Source organism: Thermochaetoides thermophila (assembly GCF_000221225.1).
Source record: "Thermochaetoides thermophila DSM 1495 unplaced genomic scaffold scf7180000011814, whole genome shotgun sequence".
NCBI lineage: Eukaryota > Fungi > Ascomycota > Sordariomycetes > Sordariales > Chaetomiaceae > Thermochaetoides > Thermochaetoides thermophila.
This window is the reverse complement of record NW_006383030.1, coordinates 1,034,986-1,049,140: the sequence shown is the minus strand read 5'-3', so window position 1 is coordinate 1,049,140 and position 14,155 is coordinate 1,034,986. Positions and strand designations below refer to the sequence as shown.

Here is a 14,155-nt window from a genome sequence, read left to right as displayed (position 1 = left end):
GAATTCAAGGATCAACCTCAGAGATGGAAATGAATGGTGTCTGACAAAAGACATGGAAGTAGATATTTGTGGTCAGAGTCACCAGCAGCTGACTATTTGAAAGAATTACACTTAGCAACTGACATGTTATGGTTCTAGAAGTCAAGCTCATTTCACAGCAGCTGGTCGCTTTCATGAAGCCTGGCCCTCCAGTCTCACACTCTTTATCTTATCGTATATCTTATCTTTATCTTATCGCCCATCTGGCGCATCGCTGGTATCGAACCACGCCGCCGGCCGAACCCGATTCCAGCGACCTTGACGACCACTTCCTAAAGCTTATGATGCACCGCGGGCGGTCGTCGCAGCCCATTTCGCCATGGAGGTAGTCTTTAGACGCCCTGCGGCCGCAATTAGCCGCCCGAAAGGCCTCAAGCCTGCGGCTTCTGTCCTCGTCACTGTCTCTACTTCCTCTCCCCTCTCGCAATCGCAGCTCCAGCTCCAGCTCCAGCCTCAGCAGAGGCGCCCCTTCACCTTCTCCTCCCTCACCCGTCCCCCACCAAATTACCCCGGCCATGTCCCTCTCAGTTTCATAGAAAAGGCCGCGCTGGCCATCGGCTCGGGATTGATGTCGTTGCGCGATCCCAGGCGAGGCGGTACTATCCCCCTTCCTCATACCCCCCCTCCACCCCAACCTCCCCTACCTTCAAGATTTAACACGGTACTGTGCAGATCTAATCGCCGCCTTCGCCGAAGCCACCGCAACGCCCTACTTTATCTACCGTCTGCGCGACGCCATGTTGTCTCACCCAACTGGCCGGCGCATCCTGCGCGACCGGCCGCGCATCACCTCGACGTCTCTCAACCTGCCCCATCTCCGTTCCTTACCGCCCAACACCGTCGGCCGGACGTACGTCGAGTGGTTGGACCGGGAGCACGTCTCGCCCGACACGCGCGCGCCAGTCAGGTACATCGATGACGAGGAGTGCGCTTACGTTATGCAGCGGTATAGGGAATGTCACGATTTTTATCACGCGCTGGTCGGGCTGCCGACGGTGAGAGAAGGGGAGGTGGCGCTAAAGGCGTTCGAGTTCTGCAACACTTTGCTCCCGATGACCGGATTGAGCGTGTTTGCGGCGGGGACGCTGAAGCCCAGGGAGAGGAAGAGGTTTTGGGAGGTGTACTTGCCGTGGGCGGTAAGGAATGGGCTGCGGGCGAAGGAGATTATTAATGTGTATTGGGAGGAGGAGCTGGAGAGGGATGTGAACGACTTGAGGGCTGAATTGGGGATTGAGATGCCGCCTGATATGAGAGAGTTGAGACGGCGGGAGAGGGAGGAGAGGAGGAGGAGGAAGGCTGAGGAGGAGGAGGCGAGGAGAATGGCTGCCATGGAGGCTGCGAAGGCGGCTCAGGGGCAGAGGCAGTAAGTGTATGATATTGAATTGTGATACCAAAACGTGTACCATTTAAAGAAGAAACAACCTACCAACCCAGTCCGAGACAAACTGATCGTCTTCATTCATTCGTGGTATCCATCACAAACATAAACTCCCCATCCCCCTTCCCTTCCAGCATCCCCCCTTTAAAGATCCAACAAATCGTCATCCTCATCCTCCCACCCCTTCCGTCTGCTCACAACGATCTTCTCCTCCTCCTTCGTATCCGCAACCGCGTTCAACAGCTCCTTGAGCTGGTCCTCCGTGACCTTTTGGCGCAGCTGCCCCGTCTGTGCCAGCATGATGAGACGATTCTCGATATCCGTCGCGCGCTGCTCCTTCACGAGGCGAATACGGCCCAGACGGTCGGCAGCCTCGGGCTCGAGGATTTGGTTCAGGATTGCTTGGCGGGCTTCGGCTAGCGGGTAGTTAGTATGTTATGTAGAGCTTCGTTATTCGATTGTTGGGGGTAATTTGATGACTTGTCAGAACAGGATGGGAGGGATGATGAGGGGCTTAGGTACCTTCGCGCTGTCTACTCAATGGGTTAGCACATTCTATCCTTAAGTCAGCATGCTTCCAGGGCACTCACTTCCTCTGCTCCTGATCAGCGCCGTTCGTGGCGCCGGGTCTGGCAGCCGACTGGGCCTTGAGCTGCTCCAGTCGGGCTTTGCGGATCTGCGCGAGCGTGAGTAATCACTTTCTTCAGCTATCATTTCCGGGGTTAGAAATACCCTCTCGAGCTCAGCGTCTTCCATTGTTGTTTCTAAACGGCTGTTGACAGTTGCTCGATTGAAGTGGGAGCCTGGCCAAGTTCGCTCGCGATCGCGGGGCTGCCTTGGAGAACTTAAGAGGGAACCTGACGTGAAGCTTTGCTGTGGTGGGGCTCGCTCTTTGGCACAAAATCATGCCGCCTGCCTTGCCTACACTTAACGTCTCACTCAGCCTTCGCGTCAAGAGCTTTGTCCTACAACATTCGACCTCTTAGAGAAATTGTATACAAAACTATCTGTTTCAAGTATTTATCATACAGATCAGATTCGTGGCTTAGCCACTCCAATGCACAAATCCACAAATCCCCCCAACCGTCTATCATGTTCTGTGGTTTGCTTTGCTTTGGTTTACTGTACAGAGAAATATACAGGCACAAACGCTACAGTGATCTTCCCATCCATCCACCCATTACCCTTTTGTCCCGTCTCCCATGATCATGTCCCATACCATTACAACCCAATTTGAATGCCCCAAATGCCATGCTACTCCGGCAGCGGCAGCACCAGCGGTACTTCATCCTCCCTCTCCTTCTTCGTCTCCACCAACTTCGCTTTCGCCGCAAACATGACCGCCTCCAGCCCCGAAACATCTACCCTCAGTTCTCTCCCCCTCCGAACAAAATACCCAACCGTATAATCCAAATCAGTATCATATCCCCTACTTAACCGACTCCTCATCGGACTATCAGCCGACCTCATCAGTCTCAACTTCAACAGCACCTCTTTCCTCAAGCTACTCGCAATCCCCGTCACCTGTCTCGCCTGCCTCTCCCTATCCGTACACTCGGGCAACCGAGCAATTACACTCGCCACCTCGCCGATCAGCCGATCCATGAGCGCCAGCGCAGACCGGTTCTGCGCCAACTTCTCATAATTACAGTCCAGCATCGCGGCCAGCGGGTCGACAATCGCGCGGAAGGCGGTCGCAGGCAGCTTGTGCTTATAGAACGAGGACAGAGGGAACCCGCCAGCGCTGAGGCCCGGCATGGCGGTCAGCAGACGCAGGAAGTGCGTGCCTCGGACAGTGCGTTCCAGCGGGGGGTGGCGGCGCAGGCGGAAGGGGAGGTTCGGGTCGGGCGGTTGCTGCCAAAGGGTGAGGTAGAGCCGGCCCGGGTGGACCTCGGCGACGGAGTAGAGGTGGTCGGTGTGGGCTAGGGCTGTGGAGGAGTAGCCCAAGAGGAAGATGGGGCGGGTCAGTTCGTCGGGGAAGTAGGCATTGATCAAGTCCTCGGCGACGCCGAGGCCGTCGTTAATGAGGAGGATGGTCGAGCGGTGGTCGAGACGATGGCGGATTGTCTTGAGTGCTTGCAGGACTTGCCCAGCGGGGACGGTCACCACGAGGTTCTCGATCGGGTCGCGGCGTTGTCGAACGCCTCGCCAGGTGTTCTCGGCGATGATACGGTCGCGTATGATCGTTTCGGGCCCACGGTGCAGAACTATACGGCGATGGCTGAGCTCCCATTGCTCGCGCAGATGCTGCTCGTGCAGGATGTAGCGCGGAGGTGGGATGGTTTGGCAGCCGGCCAAGGCGTGGGTGATGTACCGGCCGACCCGGTTCAATCCCATGACGTAGATCTGCTCGGATGGCTTGAACGGCTTCAAGATTTCCCAGAGACGCTCGCGGCCCATGGGCGGCCGGACGGGATGCTCTCCTGAAGGGGCATCCCACATGGATACCTGCTCCTGAATTCGTAGCTGGTGGTCCAAATGCTGACCATGGCTCTCGGAGTACTGAACACGATGCCCCCCTTCGACATACTCGTGTTCAGCGATATGCTGCTCCTGCGGGACTTCTGCCTCGCCATGGTGCTCATATTCATCAGTCTCTGGTGTGTGTTCAGGGGCATCATGTTGCCCTTGGGAATTTTGGTCTGGGTGATACACATCCGTCTTTGTTTTGGTCCCATCACTCTTGTGAATCGCAGGAATAAGAAAGGGGGGCCGGCGTGTGCGTAACTGCGGTGGAATATAGAAGGGAGCTGTGGTCGCTCGGGGGGAGGATGGTCTCGGGGGTGGTTGGAGATAACGGTGGTAAGGATTGGGATCAGGATCTGACCAGGACCGATCATCGTGGGACTTCTCCTTGGTCAAGGTCGAGGAACTGGCAAAGTGGTGTCGGAGCAGCGAGCGTCGACGAAAGGCCCCCCGGCCCACGCCCAGGCTATTGGGGGACCATGGTAGAGATCTGTTCGGTATTCTCGCGAACACCCGCGACGGCGGGCGGCTGCCCAGGAGGAGATACAGGTTGCCGGTGTTTTCACAGGGGAACCGAGGAGCGCATCGTAGGGCTCGGGGAGAGCAGGGCCGGCGTCGCAGCGGTCAGAGAGCAGAGGCCCTCGGCTGGCTTTTTGTCCGCAGCGACCCGGGACTCTCCTCGTCTCTCGAGACCAACTAGAGGTGTTTAGGATGTATGATGGCACATGGGCGAGCAGTCCAACTGTGCGACTGCGATCGGGGCCTCGCGCTCGCTCGCTGTGTCGTATGGCGTCTGGACTGCGACCAAGCAATTACTGGCTTGACGTCGTTGAGCGTCGTTAGTGTCTCGGGCTGCTGGTGGTGATTCCGAACTTTTTTTTGGAGAGCAGCGCCCTCAAGAAAAATTCACGGGTGCTCTGATTGGCCGCTGCGATTGGCTTCCGAGGGACTTCACACTGTCCCACCATCCCACCTGCCCGCCCACAGTCTGTCTGTACAGTCCGCACTGTGACATCCATGCCCATCCCACGCTAGCGGAGTGTTGCAGAACAACACCCCTGTCCAGTTTTTGAGATTAAGATGTTTTTCAAAGACACAAACGGTCTTGGCTCACTCACAACAACGCTCATCACCGCCAACGTCACTCATCCCTTACACACTTTAAACTTGTATTTGGCTGTGAAGAGTTTACATTGAACATCAAATCATGGACATTAGCGACATCACCCCGCAGCTTCAGCAGCTCGAGAAAGATTTGGACCACGCCCAGGACGTGTTAAAGCCGTTCCTGGGTGATCTCAACGTCATCTCATCCAAGCTGCCATTGCTCGACAAGGCCAAGTTCTTTGTCCTTGTCACTTATACCATCGAGTCGCTGCTCTTCTGTAAGTGCCCTCATATCATAGTTTCTCTAAACTCTCATATATATACTAACGCTCACCAGCCGCCCTGCGCCTCAACGGTGTCGATGTCAAAAATCACCCCGTTTTCACCGAGATTACCCGCGTCCGCCAGTACTTTGAGAAGATCAAAAAGCTGGAGGAGCCGCCAGCCGAGCGGGAGACCACTGTCAACAAAGAAGCTGCTGCGCGTGTCATCCGGGCAGATCTTGTAAGTTATCACCCTCTGAGTTCACCATTACACATATAGAACACGTTCTCATATCATGCTTAGGCCGACAACAAATGGATTAAGGATCGATTAACCGAGCTGATTGCCAACGAGCGTGCAAGAGTCGCTGAGAATCAAGCGAAGCGTCCAGCGGAGGAAGAGGGGGAGTCTTCGTCTGCGGCAGAGGGCCGCTCTGATCAGGGGTCGGCGGCCCTGCCGAAGCGGCCGAAAAAGAATGGGTCGAAAAAGAAGAAATGAGGAATTATGAAGTTGGGAGGATGTTGGGTTCTATGCAGGGTAGGCCAAGTGACGATCCCCTAGGCGGCTGCCGAGTTCATAACGTCCTTGATGGCGGGTGAAAGCCGCTTCGCCTTCGGACTGGCAGGTCACGTATCCGGCCGGAGACTCAGAGACCGCGGAGCGATGCTAATATCTTGCGCCGCTGTTCATGATTCACATGATGTACGAAGCATCTAGCAAGATACCCAGACGTAAACGTCATTCACGGCCCCTGAGATGGGGAAGAAGATGGCGATGACAGATGCCAAGGAAAGGCAGCACAGCGAGCCTGTCGTTGCCTTTACTGCTGAACTTGGAATCTGTTGTGGATTCCCCTACAAACTATTGCTGTTCTCAATTATTCTCTTCGCATTACATACTCAAAACAGTTCCAACCCTCTCCACAGACATTCTTCCCTCGAGGCTGTGCAACGCTCTACCCCCCATATCCAACCCTAACCCTCTTTTTCCATCGGACATCGGTATCCCGTGCATCCGAGAGGCAGCCTTCAATTGGTTCGATTTACTTCCAAAACCTGCGCCTCTACCGCGCAGTGGCCAATGGCAAATCCGCATTCCGATCGGCCTTTTAGAAACCGCTTCTAGCCTCGCCTTCCCGGCAAAATATCTCCCATCTCTCATCATCCTCGTCAACCACCATCACAATCATTCATTAAGTTGCGCTGTTGCTCAACGCCAACCACTCGCTGAAACACTCACTTCTTCGTCCTTTTGACAAGACCAAGAGCAAACAAAATAGCCAAAAATGCCACGCCAATCCCGTCCTACCGCCCGCCCGGCCGCTGCGCGCCCATCCGTCCCGGCTAAGCCCGCCGTCGCCCCTACTCAGCAGCAGACTCGGCCGGCTGCCACGCTCGCCGCCCCCCTCCGGTTGCTCCCTCTCCCGCGGCTGCTGCCCCCGCTCAGCAGCCAGTTGTCGTCCAGCAGGGCCCTGGTCTCCTGGGCCAGATGGCTAGCACCGCTGCGTATGTTCCCTTCTCCCTCCCTCTGCTCTTCTCGTCATGCCCCTCCCGTTTGTGTTACACAAACCATAATATCACTCATTCACTATAAGTAAGGACGGAGGCTAACCCTGGCTAAAGCGGTGTTGCCATCGGCTCCTCGATCGGGCATGTCATCGGCAACGGCATCTCATCCCTCTTCGGAGGCAGCTCCAGCGAGGCGGCTGCCCCCGCGCCCCAAGCCAATGCGGCGCCCGCCCAGCAGCAGCAGACTTGGGGCGGCAACTGCGCCGAAGCGACCCAGCAATTCACCAAGTGCATGGATGAGCACGGCGGCAACATGTCCATCTGCAATTGGTACCTGGAGCAGCTGAAGGCTTGCCAGCAAGCGGCTAAGCAGTTCTAAATGGGGGGTTGAGTAAGGGGTGAGGGACTAAGTAATGGAGGAGGATATAGAAGTTGTAATACTAAATCGGGTTTTTGATCACGTAGAAAATGGAGAGAGTGAGGATGTTCTGGTGGTGAGACTACATTGTACGATAGGGGACACAGGTATGGAGCCTACTCTCTCACACGGGACGGCTTTCGCTCCCTTGAACGCAAATGCCAGTCGCCCGTCTGACTGCCTGCGCGACAATCAAGCCTTGTATTACGTACCGATGTACTAGAGATCCAAATCCTAACATGATCCTTCCTCTCATGAACCCAAAGTGCCCTATGTAACCGTCTGGCAAGTGGCTACTCCCCGTCTTCATCGTGCCTTGGCTCGAAATTGGTCTGTATCATATATATATTAACCCTTGCCTTGCAACCCATCTGCAGAATGTGAGGGGGATAACTTACCGAATTTCCATTATAATACTGCTGATCCCCCCTCCCCTCCTCCCTCAACTGATCCAAACCCACAATCCGTCCGCCCGTACGTTTGCGCACAACAGCAGTTGCTTCTTCCCTCTGCGATGTTCGCCCAGCAGATTCCCTCTCTTGAGCAGGAGCGGCATTCTCGGGTTGTTGTGGCACACCCTGGGTACTAAACAGCGACGAAAAAAATGCCACAATCCCGTTCCACACTCCCAACACCACGCCGATGATGGCAACAATAAACCGCTGGAAGATGTTACCCTCCGCAACGCCACCTTCAGCAGCCCCCGTTGCCCGGGCTGTGACACCGGCCCCCTGGGAGCGGGGAGCCCTCACGAGGATGAGTGTCGATGACGGGGCGAGCCCCAGCTCAAGCAGAGTCTGGCCCTCCTCCTCCGAGGGGATCGTCCTGCTAGGAAGGGGCGTGAGCAGCACCTTGAAAAGGTACTTCCCTCCACTCCCAGCCGAACCCCTCGCCTCTTGATCAACCCACTCCCTCACCTCCCTCAACGTCACACTCGACGGAAACCTTGACCGTATAGTCGACCCATCAAACAACCTAACCTGCAACGCACAATTCTCCGCCCCCCTCTTCGGCTTCTCCCCCGCAGAACTCATCTCCCCGACCTCCCTGACTTCCCCGCCTTCCCTCATCTCCCTTTTTCTCTTCTCATTCTCCTCCCTAACCCGTCTCCTCTCCTCCCGATCATGCTCGATCCTCTCCAAAATCCGCTGTCTTTCTTCCCTCGCCTGCTCGCGCTGTCGGCGAATCTCTTCGAGGTGCCGCGCTGCGCCGGGAGTTGAGCCCTGGCCGGCGCGTTGAGCCCGCGCGGCTTCGGCGCGGCGTTTCTTTTCTTGTTCGTCTTGACGCTTTTTATCGGCTGCGAGGCGGGCCGCCCTCTCGGCTAGGAGGGCGGCGACGCGGTCGTTTGTTGTGGATGAGGGGGTTAAAGATGAGGGCGTTGTGGTTGTGGCGCTTGCTGATGAGGCAGAGGGTTCGGCTGGGGTAGATTGGTTCGCGGATGGTGCTGGGGAGGGCGTGGGCTGGGACTGAGGAAGCTCAGGTACTGGTTCAGGCTCGCGAGTTGGCTGAGCCTCAGGGGCATGTTGAGGTTGAGGGCTGGAAGAAGACTGGGGTTGGGGAGCCGCTGGGGCCGCAGTCTGGGCTGGCTCAAGGACCTTCTTCAACCTGCGGGTAAACTCTTCCTTGCTGACTCCAGGAGCGATATACTCCTGAAGCATGGCGTTCCTGGAACATGGTCAGTCCTCAAGGGTTCCGGACGAAATAGGGGACTACACAAGTCTTACTTGATTACAATGACGGTCGGCTTCCTCGGGATGGGGTAGAGCTGCGCAAGGTACGACTCCTCCTGAGACCCAGCGGCTAAGCGCAGGGTGATAGCTTGAGCTTCCAGAAGGGAGTGGATCTGATAAGTTGTCAGTCAAGGAGTGGGTGCTTTGAGTTGCATGGAGCAGACCTCACCTCTTCTTCAGTGAAGAAGTCATCTTCCCAGAGTTTGCTCTCAGTCTCACCATCTGCTTTGGTCAGTCTAGTGTTGTTGGGTCTCAATGGTTCATGAGTTCCTCACCTGTCACGAAGCAGACGACGGACAAGGCCCGCTGGACAGCAGTGGCGATGCCCTCTTGGAGGGTTCCTTGGAAGAAAACCATGGCGATTGTGGATTGCGCTTTGGCTCTTCTGCCAGCGTTTTGATGCCCAAGTCTTGGGAAAAGAGTTCAGGTGGCACAAAAGCAATGAGGAGCAAAGTCGAGGTGAGAACAAGTCGAGGGCAAAGGCGATTCGTAGCTTCTGCGCAGAGGGAGGGTGCAATTGGAAATAGGATCAAAATTGCATCTATGAAGCTTATGAACCCTTATCGTATCAGCTTTCTCGAGTCCTCAGTTCACTGATCGATACCAGGGGATAATGTCGACCTGGGAAGATGCAATGAAAGCAAAGTTGCCAGAGTCCAGAATGTTGCTAGAACATGTCATCTGTTCACACAGCGACAGCAAACCGTGTACTTACCGTGTCTACGGTAGCCGTCACGCAGTGAGCCATCCCTGCCATGCAGCTGGAGCCTAGCGCTGAGTGGATCCCCAGTGACCTCACCAGCGGGGCATTGCTTCGCCGAGCCGAGAACCTCAGAGGGGAAAAGTCCCGACCCAACGTCGTCACCTCATCTTCCATCCTAACGACAACCATCTCATCCCTCACCCCGATCCCACCACCCTGAGTCTCCCACGACACCATGGTTTCTGGGAGACTCCTCTCCGGCTTACTGCAGCCATTTTGTGCGCCCAGGGCGCCGATTGGCAACGCAATTCGCTCGCAATGGACTCATTCCACCCCGGTGTTGCGCTCAAACTTCTCATCCTCGAGGTCGATTATTTCCCAAATTAATGTTTCTAGGAGGCAGCCCTTCCACAGCACTCCGCGGCGCCCTCGCGACCCAGCCGATGACCCGAACTGGAAGTCCCTCATCGACGAGCCGCCGCAGCTGGTGCGCGTCAAGAGCAAGCATGGACCGGGCATCATCCTCTTGGGTACCTATCCTCCCAGCTACAGCCACTTCTACTCTCGCTGACACCAAACCCAGCCATCATCCCCATAACCGCCTTCCTTCTCGGTACCTGGCAAGTCCACCGTCTCCGATGGAAAACCGACCTAATCGCCAAAGCCGAAGACCGTATCATCCGCCCACCTCTGCCCCTCCCTCCCCACGTCGACCCCGACGCAGTCGCGGACTTCGACTTCCGCCGCGTCACCGTGACAGGCCGTTTCCGGCACGACAAGGAAATGCTCGTCGGCCCACGTATGCGCGACGGCGAGCAGGGCTACATGGTGGTGACGCCACTGGAGAGGAACGATGATCCTACCGCGACGGTGCTGGTGCACCGAGGATGGATTAGCAAGAAAATGGCGGATCAGAGGTTGCGAGATCCCGAGGCTCTGCCGCAAGGCGAGGTGACAATTGAAGGGATGCTGAGAACGCCGTGGAAGAAGAATTTCTTTACGCCGGAGAACCGGCCGGATCGGTGGGAGTTTTACTTTCCGGATGTGAAGCAGATGGCCGAGTTGACGGGGAGTCAGGCGGTTTGGATTGAGCAGACTATGGGTGAGTTATACTCTCTCTGAACGCTGCATGCCCTTTGGGGGTTATTGCTACATGGAAGGTGATGCAGTCGGATGGATACTGATCCTACTAGACCCCGACTTCTTCACGCTCAACGCCTATCAAGAGAAGGGTGTCCCTATAGGCCGACCGGCCGAAGTTAACCTGCGCAACAACCATGCGCAGTACATCATCACATGGTAAGTCTGGGTATCTGATGTCACACTCTCCCACAATCTAACCATCCCTAGGTATGGCCTGTCCCTGGCCACGGCGATCATGTTTTGGATGGTGCTCAAGTCCAAGAAGTCCCCTAATGAGGCGGCCCGTCGTGTGCGCATGAACATGCACTGGTGAAATCAATCCTCTTTACAACCCCTTTCAGAACCATCATCAGGTGACATCCTCATCCGCGGCGCCACCGCCACTCTTAGCAGGAGCTCTCTTCCTCTTCTTCGACGGAGCTGGCGGCGGCATGCGCAGCTCCTGAAGCAACTCCCTAGGGAGGTGACGCTGCGCGAGAGAGAACAGCGTGGTCTGTGGGTTGACCTGCCGTTGTCTGCAAAGGATGCACTGTCAGTACGTGTAACAGTATATAACTATGGATTTTGGAGATACCCAAATGATAGACACAGAGAGGTCAAACGTTGTGGCATATACATACCTCTTCATGAGAGTAAGCACATCCGAAGCGTCAATCGTCTTGCGCCCGGCATGGTTCGCATACGCCTGCAAGTCATCGCCCAGCTGCTCAAAGAACCAGTCCGACGCCTGCATAATGGCCTTCATAGCATCTGTCGGGATGGGGCCCTTGATGCCGCTGGCTCGGGCAAATGTTTGGGCGATGCGGCGCACGACAGATGGGGGAAGCGAGGGATACTCGATGCCGTACTTAGAGACTTTGATTGTTCGCTTGAGCGTTTCGCGGGGTTGCTGCGCCAGCTGGGCCCTCTTCGCAGAGATGAATGACATCTCTGTTTCGTCTTGCCGGCTCCGATGGATAAAACTTCTATCTTGTTGATTGACCAGCATGTCGTCGTCTTCTTCGGCATCTAAGTCTTCGGGAATATCGGGTAAGGGACCGAAGTCCTCGTGGCCACTGCCCTCATCGCTGTAGTCGTCGCTTCGCTGATCCATCAGCGGCGCGAAACCGTCGGATCCAATCTGCTGGTCGTCGCCCCCTTCACCAGTGACATCGCCGGCCCCAGGAGACTGCGCCGTCGAATCCTCCGCTACTTGCGCCTGCAATACAAACGTGCTTTCGTTGATATCCCCCACGGGGATTTCGATACCAAAATCGCTGTCTCGTCCCGCGAGGCCGGCGCGTCCGACGTTGGAGGGCTCGTCGATCCTCTCAGGCGATATGAGCGAGTCCATCCCGCCCATGGTCGTATCCCCCTCTTGGAGCACCGCTGCCGGTGGGAAGAAACCCGAGTCAATGCCCACATCCCCGTCGTTAGCGGCGTTGGGACCCCCAAAGTAATCGCTCATGCGCATGCTGCTAAGCGACGACCTGTTGTTTTCAAACACCGCGCGCCGCGGCATCTCAATCGACGTAATCGTAAAGTTATTCTCATCATCGATAATCACCGACTTATGCGGCTGGAGATCATCCTCATCGTCATCATCCTCCTCCTCATCAATCGGCAGCGAAAGCCTAGGCCTCTTAGGCAACTCCTCATCATCTTCATCCTCCCCCCTCCTCATCCGGAGTTTAATCGACGCCAAACTCGCCTCCAACGCCTCGTCATCATCCTCCTCATCCTCCGTCCCTCTCGTTCGCCTCCTAACCCTAGCTGTCCCCGGCGACGAAGAATCCCCCCTCGACCTCGAACTTCGCGAACTCCTAGCACTCGAACTGGAGCTGGTCACGACCCGCTGACTCTTCGTCGCCAACACGCCCGCAAGACTCAACAAAAAATCCCGAGGCGAATCCCTCGTCTCGCGCACGCTCCTCCGGCGCGCGCGTTGGTGAGGCGTCAAAATTGCTGCACGCCGCGAGTCGATCGCGCGAATGGCTGCGCGCGCGTGGGGTGTTGCGACATTGTTGGACGTTAGTCGGCGTTGGCTGCCGGGCGTACGCAGGACGAGAGAGCGGCGGAAGGTTACGGGGGTCGGTTCGGCGGCGGTCAAGCGTACGGGGGTTGCGGAGGGGGGGTTGAAGGAGAGGTTGGGGCGTTGGGATTCGCGGACCATGGTGGCGATGATGGTTTAGGAGAATGGTTTTGAAGAATGATTCTTGGTTGGATGGGTTAATGGGGTTATTCGTTCGCCTAGGTGTGGTTTTCCATTTGGTATGGTATTGGCTTAAATTACGAAGGTTAATTAATGGGTCATTGTCGCGGAAAATTGTGTTGGTTGGAAGTTCAACTGCCCGTCTGCAGTAGTTCTGGCTTCTGGACGCGACGCGATGATGCCGCTCGCGCTTGCTTCTAGTTCGCGGTCATGTTGACGAGATGTGGGGTCAATTAGCTATTATCGATAAGCTGATAAGAACGCAGTGCCTTGTATCTTGTCGGGACGTCATCGCGGATTCATGAACCACAAGGCACTTGGTTTCTGAGATTCAGAATCACATTTTACCAGAATTTCTGGCTGCCTTCATTTGTGACGCTATGCATCATCTGCACATCTACAACTGTTTGCCGCTATCCAGAGAATGGAATATTTCCGAAGGGTGAGCACACCTCGCTGAGCATCAGACTTTGCTCCCCCCCCCCCCCCGGACGGAGACTCGGCTCGTTTTCGTCCGTTCTCCGCCCTCCATGCCACCGCATGCCACATTTGCTCGCGCCGCAAATAGCTGCATGCCACCGCCTCTTTGCCTAGAGAGTTGCATTTTATCTGCCATTTGCGCCGGCCCGACGACCCAAAAGAATTTTGCCAAAATTTTCTGGCCGACAGCTCAAGACTCGAGACCGAGCCCGCGGGCGACCGCTATGCTTCCGTGAGGCATCGCTTGCCAAGCAACTGTTGGAGCAATATACATCTCACCTACAGCGCGACAACCAAAAACACCTTAACCGGCTATCGGTTATCGTTCACGATCCTCGCCAGCAATAATAACCGCGCTCTTCTATTGTTTAGACACAGGATACACCTTCAAACCTTAACATCACAACTGTTGGTGTGGGGACGCGAGCCCATTTCGACGACGTTCCCCAGCACTGTCACAGGCTTCAGCGGACTGAAACAACTAATCAGGAGAGCCGTGTTTCCGCCCACGGCCGGTCGTTTGGCCGCTGTTGAATGCTACGGGAAGCTTCCATGGACAGCAGCCTCTGCCCCTCCAACATCCCTGCGAGCCTAGTTGCCCGTATGAGCGGCCATTGTGTCACAGACATGCCTCGACTCTCCGGCCCGCCACACCATCATTCGATATCGGAAGGCGCTTAGTCCTCCGATCAGAGGAAGATGAGGAAAGTTAGCGCTTTGGTAGAAGC

The 14,155-nt window shown here is 56.0% G+C and overlaps 8 protein-coding genes across 8 annotated transcripts; 4 read left to right on the top strand and 4 right to left on the bottom strand.

Moving 5' to 3' along the window:
- Positions 1-358: 358 nt before the first annotated feature.
- On the top strand, positions 359-1,406 carry CTHT_0013130 (uncharacterized protein; the record flags this gene model as incomplete). The annotated part of the gene is made up of 2 exons (XM_006691766.1): positions 359-635; positions 712-1,406. The coding sequence occupies 2 exons, from the start codon at positions 359-361 to the stop codon at positions 1,404-1,406; spliced, it is 972 nt and encodes a 323-aa protein (XP_006691829.1).
- A 155-nt stretch (positions 1,407-1,561) lies between these two features.
- On the bottom strand, positions 1,562-2,173 carry CTHT_0013120 (uncharacterized protein; the record flags this gene model as incomplete). The annotated part of the gene is made up of 4 exons (XM_006691765.1): positions 1,562-1,833; positions 1,940-1,950; positions 2,008-2,093; positions 2,150-2,173. The coding sequence occupies 4 exons, from the start codon at positions 2,171-2,173 to the stop codon at positions 1,562-1,564; spliced, it is 393 nt and encodes a 130-aa protein (XP_006691828.1).
- Positions 2,174-2,671: 498 nt separating this feature from the next.
- On the bottom strand, positions 2,672-4,257 carry CTHT_0013110 (2-dehydropantoate 2-reductase-like protein; the record flags this gene model as incomplete). The annotated part of the gene is made up of 2 exons (XM_006691764.1): positions 2,672-4,012; positions 4,099-4,257. The coding sequence occupies 2 exons, from the start codon at positions 4,255-4,257 to the stop codon at positions 2,672-2,674; spliced, it is 1,500 nt and encodes a 499-aa protein (XP_006691827.1).
- An 833-nt stretch (positions 4,258-5,090) lies between these two features.
- Positions 5,091-5,752, top strand: CTHT_0013100 (uncharacterized protein; the record flags this gene model as incomplete). Its single annotated transcript, XM_006691763.1, has 3 exons — positions 5,091-5,268; positions 5,328-5,494; positions 5,558-5,752. The coding sequence occupies 3 exons, from the start codon at positions 5,091-5,093 to the stop codon at positions 5,750-5,752; spliced, it is 540 nt and encodes a 179-aa protein (XP_006691826.1).
- Positions 5,753-6,539: 787 nt separating this feature from the next.
- CTHT_0013090 (uncharacterized protein) lies at positions 6,540-7,141 on the top strand (the record flags this gene model as incomplete). Its single annotated transcript, XM_006691762.1, has 2 exons — positions 6,540-6,763; positions 6,877-7,141. 2 exons carry the CDS (start codon positions 6,540-6,542, stop codon positions 7,139-7,141), a joined length of 489 nt encoding a protein of 162 aa, XP_006691825.1.
- A 332-nt stretch (positions 7,142-7,473) lies between these two features.
- Positions 7,474-9,267, bottom strand: CTHT_0013080 (uncharacterized protein; the record flags this gene model as incomplete). Its single annotated transcript, XM_006691761.1, has 5 exons — positions 7,474-7,512; positions 7,579-8,845; positions 8,905-9,023; positions 9,080-9,132; positions 9,186-9,267. The coding sequence occupies 5 exons, from the start codon at positions 9,265-9,267 to the stop codon at positions 7,474-7,476; spliced, it is 1,560 nt and encodes a 519-aa protein (XP_006691824.1).
- A 581-nt stretch (positions 9,268-9,848) lies between these two features.
- CTHT_0013070 (uncharacterized protein) lies at positions 9,849-11,069 on the top strand (the record flags this gene model as incomplete). The annotated part of the gene is made up of 4 exons (XM_006691760.1): positions 9,849-10,143; positions 10,197-10,715; positions 10,807-10,912; positions 10,964-11,069. 4 exons carry the CDS (start codon positions 9,849-9,851, stop codon positions 11,067-11,069), a joined length of 1,026 nt encoding a protein of 341 aa, XP_006691823.1.
- Positions 11,070-11,105: 36 nt separating this feature from the next.
- Positions 11,106-12,908, bottom strand: CTHT_0013060 (uncharacterized protein; the record flags this gene model as incomplete). Its single annotated transcript, XM_006691759.1, has 2 exons — positions 11,106-11,271; positions 11,377-12,908. 2 exons carry the CDS (start codon positions 12,906-12,908, stop codon positions 11,106-11,108), a joined length of 1,698 nt encoding a protein of 565 aa, XP_006691822.1.
- Positions 12,909-14,155: the final 1,247 nt, after the last annotated feature.